At 35.3% G+C, this 10,591-nt stretch overlaps 1 protein-coding gene across 1 annotated transcript in view; it reads left to right on the forward strand.

Annotated features, from left to right (window-relative positions):
* Positions 1–10,591, forward strand: part of KIF21A (kinesin family member 21A) — a 160,784-nt gene that overhangs the window by 113,986 nt on the left and 36,207 nt on the right. The window contains 9 exon segments of the mRNA XM_017861708.1: positions 1,555–1,623; positions 1,728–1,942; positions 2,091–2,244; positions 2,417–2,429; positions 2,432–2,610; positions 3,038–3,139; positions 3,910–4,075; positions 4,559–4,579; positions 8,545–8,624. Of these exon segments, the coding sequence (XP_017717197.1) occupies positions 1,555–1,623; positions 1,728–1,942; positions 2,091–2,244; positions 2,417–2,429; positions 2,432–2,610; positions 3,038–3,139; positions 3,910–4,075; positions 4,559–4,579; positions 8,545–8,624 (999 nt within the window).

The following is a 10,591-nucleotide window of genomic DNA, read 5'->3' on the forward strand; positions in this document are numbered from 1 at the left end:
CAGTCATACTCCCTATCAACGAAAGCTCCTCCCTTGTTATTTGTTACCTTTGTTGTAATTGGCCTCCTTTTAAATTTGGTTCCTTGTCATTATTCATCTTTGAACCTTAGAAGTTCAGGGTGACATTTACATACATATGATTAAAATAATGAATGAGACTTTGACAGATTTGATTTTTAATAGCGCAGAAATTGAACCTGATAGTAAGGAATGTTTCAAAGACTATATTGATAATTTCTAAAAAGTCTTTTGATTAATTCATCCTAATTTAAAAAACACATTAAAATTTTGCTATTTATAATCTCAATCATTGTGGTGGAATGGTACAGATTGTAGTTTGTGATAAGGTGAAGTCATCTCATCTCCTCAAGGATATTCCATCTGATGAGTGCAGAAATATACATAGAACCTAAAATGAATGATCTGTTTGAATTTGAATGCTAAGTAAACACGATGGATTATTGTTTAACATAACAGGATTTAAGTACTAGAAAGGAGAGTTGTAGCAAAGATTATCTGTCATTCTTAAAACTTTGTCCAAGATCACAGAATTGAATAAATGATAGAACTGGAATTAAGATATAAGTTCTTTCTTTTGCCTTTGTTTTCTTTCCTTTCTTTTTTTTTTTTTTTTTTTTTTTTATGAGATGGAGTCTTGCTCTGTCCTCCAGGCTGCAGTGCAGTGGTTCAGTCTTGGCTCACCGCAGCCTCCGCCTCCTGGGTTCAAGCGATTCTCCCACCTCAGCCTCCCGAGTAGCTGAGATTACAGGCACGTGCCACCATGCCTGGCTAATTTTGTATTTTTAGTAGAGACAGGGTTTTGCCATGTTGACCGGACTGGTCTCGAACTCCTGACCTCAAGTGATTCTCCCACCTCGACCTCCCAAAATGTTGGGATTACAGGCATGAGCCACCGCTCCCGGCCTCTGAGTTCTTTTTAAGTCCAAATTTTTTTCTTAAATTATATGCCTGTAGAATGGCTTGAAGTAATCCTAATTAGTTATCTTTATTTTGAGAGTACCTGGAAACAAATTAATAGTCAATTATGCATGCAGACATGTTTTATTGTCCATTTACTTTATCCACCATAAGATCCATAGTTATTACAAGGTACTAATCAATATATATTCTTCCTATGTCTACAACGGTTTATAATTATTGTATATATTATAAGATGACTCTATTGAAAATATTCTAAACTTTGTTTCTTCCTATTTGTGCCTCAAACAGCAACTAAAACAAAATATCTAACAAAATTAAATAAGATAACATTTGTAAAGAATTTATAAAAGTACTTGCATGTGGTAAGCACCAAATGTATCAAATTTAAGTATGCAACACAGAGATAACCTTTCATTTTTTTCAAAAAGGGATTAGGTATATCTGTATTTATTTGTGTTTGTTGGAATAAACAGCTGTACCTGTAATAATGTATACAAGGTTGTTGACTCAGATCCTGCTAAGAACTCATAGTTCCCAGGGGTATGGGGATAGGAATAGGAAATATTGTGTCTTTCACTTTAGTATTTCCACTTATTTAATATTATTTTACAGCATCAACTTAGACTTTTGGAAGCCCAAAAAAGAAACCAAGAAGTGGTTCTACGTCGCAAAACGGAAGAGGTACAGTAAGCAAGCTGACCATTTGGAAGAAACATTCTGACTTTGAGATATATGATGTCTTTCTATAGACTAAGAGAATGAGTCAACCTCTGCTGCAATTTCAGGTTACAGCTCTTCGTCGGCAAGTAAGACCCATGTCAGATAAAGTGGCTGGGAAAGTTACTCGGAAGCTGAGTTCATCTGATGCCCCTGCTCAGGACACAAGTTCCAGTGCAGCTGCTGTCGAAACAGATGCATCAAGGACAGGAGTCCAGCAGAAAATGAGAATTCCTGTGGCGAGAGTCCAGGCCTTACCAGCGCCCACAACAAATGGAACCAGGTCTACATAATTCTGTTCCTGCTGACGTAATCTTCTTGGCCATTAATACGGAATGTTGTACTTAAATGAAAAAATGGCTCATTATTTGGCAGTACACAATCAAATAAGTGCATAAGTAATTATGCTTGTCTGTTTTATATGATTATAGGAAAAAATATCAGAGGAAAGGATTGACTGGCCGAGTGTTTATTTCCAAGACAGCCCGCATGAAGTGGCAGCTCCTTGAGCGCAGAGTCACAGACATCATCATGCAGAAGATGACCATTTCCAACATGGAGGCAGATATGAATAGACTCCTCAAGGTGTGGGAAATAGAAAGTAGATATTCTCCCCCTTAGCTGACTGTTAATTTTACTCTTCCAATTTTGTTTCCTGGGTAAATTTAACACTTACCAAGTTTTTGGGGGGTTTTGATTCTACTGTATATAAATAGATGAACATAATTTCTTAAAATCCAACCTGCTTTCTCAATAGCAACGGGAGGAACTGACAAAAGACGAGAGAAACTTTCAAAAAGAAGGGAGAAGATAGTTAAGGAGAATGGAGAGGGAGATAAAAATGTGGCTAATATCAATGAAGAGATGGAGTCACTGATTGCTAATATAGATTACATCAACGACAGTATTTCTGATTGTCAAGCCAACATAATGCAGATGGAAGAAGCAAAGGTTTGTAATTTTTTGAAAAGTGTAATGGCTTAATGAAAAGTACTTTTGTATTGTTTATTATTCAAAGCACTTTGAGTTTTTACATGAAGGTGTTTTCTATTTATTGGTCTAATCTAATGCTTGGATTTTACATGTATGCCACTTCCTGCTTGCTTTTCAGATTTCTCTGCTGATTGTGTGATAACATTTATTGTTTATGTAACACATGGGTCATTTTTACATCCCACTTTGAATTCTTAGCTGCTTAAAGGTATCTTATCTTTTCAACTAAACCCTATGTTTCTTGGGGTAATGATCATATATTGCACTTATCTGAGCATCTCGTTAGCTAACCCAATACTAGGAAATAAATATATGAAACAATAGGCTCTTACCTTCTGTTTTCAGCTCAAAGTAATGGTCATCGTATTGTGCTGATTTTATATAGGAAGAAGGTGAGACATTGGATGTTACTGCAGTCATTAATGCCTGCACCCTTACAGAAGCTCGATACCTGCTAGATCACTTCCTGTCAATGGGCATTAATAAGGTAAGATATAACCACACTATTACTGAAAACCTAAGTTTTGACTAATTCACTGTAGTTTTATTTATCTTTCTGTAGTAACCCTTCGCTCTGTAATAAGGAAGAAGATTATTCATAATTGGAAAGTATTTCTTTTACCCTTCTTTAGAGTCAGGAAGAGTGAGAAATATTTAGATCAATTTCATTAGCATGTCATCTATTATGTTTGTTTATTAGAGCAGATAAACAGCTTAAGAAATAATTCCCCTTTTGCTTTAACAAAGGAAAATCAGAAAATATTTCTCAGTATGCAAACAAATTTGATATCATAACTAATTTAACATTGATTCTTTACAGATCAAAAGTGAATCAGAAAAGAAAAAATAATTTAATCATTCTCTTATTTTGAATGTAAAGTCTCTAATTTGTCACCTGTAAGAAAACCCTGCCCAAATGTTGAAGACGATAATGGTTTCTGACTCACTTTTTTTTTCCATGTTGGGACTGTTAGACTCTTTCTGTTCTTACGCCATCTCACTTAATTTTCACAATGTGCCAAGAGGTAATTATTATTGATCTCATTTTGCATATGAGGAAACTGAGAATCCAGAAGATAACATCTTGGACAGGTGAACTTGTCCATGATCACTAAGCCAGTTAGTGGAGGAGCTGGGATGACTCAAGGTCTGTCTGATGTCAAGCCCATATATCATATTCATTTGCTGTTTGATACAGATCTTTGTGTAGTAGATCCTGTTTAATATGACCTAAGATAATTTTTTGTTGTGTTTCAGGGTCTTCAGGCCGCCCAGAAAGAGGCTCAAATTAAAGTACTGGAAGGTCGACTCAAACAAACAGAAATAACCAGTGCTACCCAAAACCAGCTCTTATTCCATATGTTGAAAGAGAAGGCAGAATTAAATCCTGAGCTAGATGCTTTACTAGGCCATGCTTTACAAGGTAATTTGTATTCGATTTTAGTTAAATGAATTTGCATGGTAGCTTTGCTTTTTCAACATGGTATAGTATATCCCTTTCCCCTATGGCTTGACTGAATAGATGCTATATTTACTCATGCTTTTAATAATTATTCTTTCTTTAATTTGCATGTGTACATTTTGGCAAGGTAATTGTTGTCATTCCAAGAAATGATTACCAACTTAAAATGGCTTACTTAACCTTATTAAGCAATTAGTTTTTATGGGCAAAGAAGACCAATCAAGTTTTCGTATTGGTTATCTAAATTACTTAAAATATTAACCAAGTTTCATTACTTTACTCTGTGTATCTCACTGCCTTAAAAATAAATTTATAAGTGTTTGCTATGGCATCTATTCTACATGTAAATGGTACATAATCTTGTTTTATGTGGGAGTTTTTAACATTGAATCTGTTTTGATTGGAGTATTGCTTTTTGTTTCCTTTTTGCTGTTATTTACACAGATCTAGATAGCGTACCATTAGGTAAGTATGTTTAGCTTTCTGTGTATCCTACAGCTGCATGAATTACTAATTGTTCATGTACACTAATTGTGGTACATCTTATTTTAAAGATTTTTATTGGCGGTCAAGTGGTTTTTGCATGATCTTTTTTGAAATGTATCCATGGCCACAAACACACTAAGTCTTTTATCTTTATTAAACATTCTTGATTTTAAAATTCCTAGATGTTTAAAGAAGTATGCTTTTGTTAGTTGTCTCTTTTATTATTTAAGTTCCAGTTGTGGCTCCAGTTTCATAAACCCCCTGTCTTCTTTCTCTTTCTTATAGAAAAACATAATATATATGTTCTGTTAAAATTTTTAAATATATCTATTAACGTGCATCTATTGTTTTAACCTCATAAATAACTTTCTTCTGTATATATCTTTGTGTGTGTGTGTGTGTGTGTATATATATATATGTATATTCTTATCTGTTTTATTTTTGTAAATTTAGGCACACACTTTTAAATATTGTAAACTGAACAAAACTATCCAAAGGATTTTATCAGAACAAGTTGAAACAATATTGGTCAGGCTGTTCAAGTACCTGGCATTATAACTAGCCTTTTTCCATTCCATATGTTATCAAGCATGTTTCTTTGCCTCCTCCTTCCTCTGTCCCTCTCACTCTTCCTCTCCCTCTCTCTCTTCCTTCTCCTCCCCAGTCTGTCCTCCTCTTCTTTTTTCCCTCCTCCTCTTCTTTCTCTTCCTCCTTCTTCTTCCTCTCCTCCTCCTCTTCTTCTTTATCTTTCTCCTCCTTCTTCATCTTTCTCCTCCTTCTTTTTCTCCTTCTCCTTCTCTTTGTTCTTCTTAGTGGCTCAATTCATAGTAATATATGCTCTCTTTTAACTCGAAAGATAAATTATTTGATGTTTTTATGTGCAGAAGAATATTAAATTGGTAATTTGATGAGCAGTGTTACTGTTTTCCAACTTTCAAACAAATTTCAATTTTCTGGAGCTTAAAGAAGGGTCAGAAGCAGAGAGTAGGAACTCATTCAGCTAATGTAACCTATGACTCATGGTAGAAATTTGCCCTAGGAACCGGGGCTCTTCTAGACGAAAGGAGCTAAATAAAAAGCATGAGATGAGAAAACAATGAAATTTAAATCCACAGAAGCTAGAAAGTCATAGGTACATTGCTTTAAAAATCATTTAGTTGTTCTCCAGTTTTATCACAATCATTGGGCTGTATGCTGGGATTCAAAGATGAGTGAGATGCTGATCTTGTCCCTTATGGACTTGATGCCCTGCTGAGGAGGAGAGACTATGAATGGATTATGATATATTGCAGTGAAGGCAATGATTGAGATCTGTAGATTTATGGGAGCACAGAGTAGGACCACCTAACAAGAATGGAGGAGTTAATGAAGGCTTTCTGGACGAGGTGACATTTAAGCTAAAATATAAGTGAAGAAAAAGAGTTAGCCAGGAAAAGACAAGGTTGAATTGGGGCCAGAGAGTCGCTCCAGGCACAGGGGCAGCAAAATCTAAGGCATCGGAATTTAGCCACACTTTTGTGTACCTGAGGCCTACAAACAGGTTGATGCTCCAGAGCAGCAAGTTCATGACATGGAATGATGAAACTTAGGGCTAGAGGATGAACCAGGGCCAGCGCCCCATGCTCACAGGGTTGTACTTTTGTAGCTTTTAAAGAACATCCTGATTTTTCTGTATCTGTGTTGGGATCTCAAAGGTCACCACTATCATCAGAGATTTGCTAGAAGACTCACAGGGCTTAGCATATGGTTGTATTCATGACTTAAGATTTATGATATCAATGTTCATAAGGGGAAAAGACACAGATGGCCTCTGGAGGAATCCATGTCCAGGCATTTGTATCTCTCTCCCTCTCACGAGAGATCACACAGAGTACTTTCTTTCCCCAGAACAAAAAACGCAGCAATATTGGTGCAATGTTTATATCCAGGAAAGTCCAGGAGATGCTCAGTGCCCAAGGGTTTTACTGGGGATGGTGAGTGACATATGTACCTTCTGTTGGTCTAGACTTCCAGAAGGAAAGCAAGTGTTCAGCATAAGCCATGTTATTTGCAGTTTCTAATGAATGCAAATACAGTGAGCCACTTTTATTGGTTAATAGTTGAGACCCTCTGAGAGCTGTTTTCATATGTCAGCCAAAGTCCAGTTTTCCAAACAGACCTTTCTAAGTACAGCAGTCTCAGGGGCTGCAATGTTAAATTTTAAATTACACACACACACACACACACACACACACACACACACACACACATATGTTTTTAAAAGAATAACTTTAAAGGAAGACTTTTAAAAATCCAGCTATTTGGTTAACTTCCAGTGAAGTGAGACAGTGAAACTTTATAATGATATAGATTAACTTTAGGGTATTTGGGAGTTTTGTTTTGTCTTTGGCTTTAAAGCTACTTTAAAGCTACTGTGATAAGAAAAGAAGCTAATTTTGGGCTAGAGTTGTGTTCTCAGAGTTGAGAGTACAACAGTGAGTTGTTGGTGTGTCCTGCTGCCCAGATAACTATAATACTTCAGACCAAACTTGGTACTGAAGAGGGTCTGAGTTGGTGACCCTCTGGGTGGGATCCTCTGGGCTCTGGCCAGACTGGTTCTGTGAAGACACCATTATCTCTAACTAAGGCGTACAGGCATAAGCAGGAGTTAAGAGCTTTTTACGAAGCACTTGCATGATGTTTAACATTTAATTCTGTCACACTCTGCAAGATAAATACTAGCAAATCTTAGCCTGCTGTTAAAACACATGGGAAAACAGAGGCTAGGTTTGTCATTTCTTCATAACATAATTTTCTATATTCTTTACTAATTCAGTACCTTAGAACTCAATTATCCTTTCTGTGAAGCAAGTCCTTGAGCCTTCCTCTAATGAGATACATATTGTCTTCAAAATCACCATTTTTTTCACTTCAGAAAATAAACCCCTTTGAGTGAGTCCTAGATATGATTCTATTTTAGATAATAGTACCAAGTCTTACTGAACAATGAGAAAGGAAGGGAACATTTGTGGAGAGAAATGAATCAATTGACTAATGGTGCCGTAGTCTACCTGTATTATATAAAATTTAAAATTAAAAGGGGATGAACTGTATATATTGTTCTTTAATGTATATGTCGCCCATAATTTTGTCTTTAGATTTATGGAATGATTTTTATAATAAAATACATACATTAAAACAGCCTACACCGATGTTAGGGGCTCGCTGGCATTTTAAGTCGTTTACTTTCTGTGACTGTTTTATTTACTGACTTCCTAACAGTTTTATATGTTTAATTCTTCTCCCTTTTCACTAGTTGGCTACAGTTGTTCTGAAATAGCAGTGGTTTCTTTGTATTAGTTTACAGAGCTGTTGCATGCAAACCTATTGGTTTTGTCTTCTGTGTTCATGTGAATGAGCTGCATGCTGATATGTGTGTTCTGAACACCCTCATACACATCTTCTCTCTTTCTATATGAAGCAAAAATACAGAAATTAAAAAAGGAAAAATATCTAAGTACATTGGCATAACTGATAAAGTATAACAACTATATTTATACTTCATGTAGTATTCTTGGTTGGCTTAGTACATTAGAGGAGGCCCATGTAGTGTTTACTTTATATTTTTAAACAGTAGATTCTTGTATGTTTGGATGGTACAGGATACATACATGATTCTGCAATAGTCATATGTACCCATTTCATTCAGAAGGCTGTTATTCTTCTATACTATACCATTCAAAGTCATGGTTTTCCTATTTGAACATGTTTTACTCATTCTAGAACACACAATCAAAGGAGAGTTTTTAGAAATACTTTTCTACAATTCTGTCTATTTAGATTCAGTTACTAAAACCATCGTGCCCATATTGAGATTTTGAGCTGTTGTTTATTACAGCATATGGATTGCAGTCACCAAACTGTGACATAGGGACAATGCTTACATTTTAAACATTTTTTTGTAGAAAACGTAGAGGATAGTACTGATGAGGATGCACCTTTAAACAGCCCAGGATCAGAAGGAAGNACACACACACACACATATGTTTTAAAAGAATAACTTTAAAGGAAGACTTTTAAAATCCAGCTATTTGGTTAACTTCCAGTGAAGTGAGACAGTGAAACTTTATAATGATATAGATTAACTTTAGGGTATTTGGGAGTTTTGTTTTGTCTTTGGCTTTAAAGCTACTTTAAAGCTACTGTGATAAGAAAAGAAGCTAATTTTGGGCTAGAGTTGTGTTCTCAGAGTTGAGAGTACAACAGTGAGTTGTTGGTGTGTCCTGCTGCCCAGATAACTATAATACTTCAGACCAAACTTGGTACTGAAGAGGGTCTGAGTTGGTGACCCTCTGGGTGGGATCCTCTGGGCTCTGGCCAGACTGGTTCTGTGAAGACACCATTATCTCTAACTAAGGCGTACAGGCATAAGCAGGAGTTAAGAGCTTTTACGAAGCACTTGCATGATGTTTAACATTTAATTCTGTCACACTCTGCAAGATAAATACTAGCAAATCTTAGCCTGCTGTTAAAACACATGGGAAAACAGAGGCTAGGTTTGTCATTTCTTCATAACATAATTTTCTATATTCTTTACTAATTCAGTACCTTAGAACTCAATTATCCTTTCTGTGAAGCAAGTCCTTGAGCCTTCCTCTAATGAGATACATATTGTCTTCAAAATCACCATTTTTTTCACTTCAGAAAATAAACCCCTTTGAGTGAGTCCTAGATATGATTCTATTTTAGATAATAGTACCAAGTCTTACTGAACAATGAGAAAGGAAGGGAACATTTGTGGAGAGAAATGAATCAATTGACTAATGGTGCCGTAGTCTACCTGTATTATATAAAATTTAAAATTAAAAGGGGATGAACTGTATATATTGTTCTTTAATGTATATGTCGCCCATAATTTTGTCTTTAGATTTATGGAATGATTTTATAATAAAATACATACATTAAAACAGCCTACACCGATGTTAGGGGCTCGCTGGCATTTTAAGTCGTTTACTTTCTGTGACTGTTTTATTTACTGACTTCCTAACAGTTTTATATGTTTAATTCTTCTCCCTTTTCACTAGTTGGCTACAGTTGTTCTGAAATAGCAGTGGTTTCTTTGTATTAGTTTACAGAGCTGTTGCATGCAAACCTATTGGTTTTGTCTTCTGTGTTCATGTGAATGAGCTGCATGCTGATATGTGTGTTCTGAACACCCTCATACACATCTTCTCTCTTTCTATATGAAGCAAAATACAGAAATTAAAAAAGGAAAATATCTAAGTACATTGGCATAACTGATAAAGTATAACAACTATATTTATACTTCATGTAGTATTCTTGGTTGGCTTAGTACATTAGAGGAGGCCCATGTAGTGTTTACTTTATATTTTAAACAGTAGATTCTTGTATGTTTGGATGGTACAGGATACATACATGATTCTGCAATAGTCATATGTACCCATTTCATTCAGAAGGCTGTTATTCTTCTATACTATACCATTCAAAGTCATGGTTTTCCTATTTGAACATGTTTTACTCATTCTAGAACACACAATCAAAGGAGAGTTTTAGAAATACTTTTCTACAATTCTGTCTATTTAGATTCAGTTACTAAAACCATCGTGCCCATATTGAGATTTTGAGCTGTTGTTTATTACAGCATATGGATTGCAGTCACCAAACTGTGACATAGGGACAATGCTTACATTTTAAACATTTTTTTGTAGAAAACGTAGAGGATAGTACTGATGAGGATGCACCTTTAAACAGCCCAGGATCAGAAGGAAGGTAAGAAGGCCTTTAGAAACAATAGAGTTGACTTATTTACATAATATTTTAAATACTTTTATCTCGTTGTATCAAATAATTACTATAAAACAAATAATTTTCAATCTAATGGCCTAGTGAATAGCACTTAGAAACAGTAAATAGAAACCAAGGTAAGTTATGCTTAACCATCATACATTTTAAAATGAAAATATTGAAATATTTAAGAAACATAAATGAATT

The sequence above is a fragment of the Rhinopithecus bieti genome, unplaced genomic scaffold (assembly GCF_001698545.2).
Source record: "Rhinopithecus bieti isolate Rb0 unplaced genomic scaffold, ASM169854v2 scaffold_62241, whole genome shotgun sequence".
NCBI classification, from domain to species: domain Eukaryota; kingdom Metazoa; phylum Chordata; class Mammalia; order Primates; family Cercopithecidae; genus Rhinopithecus; species Rhinopithecus bieti.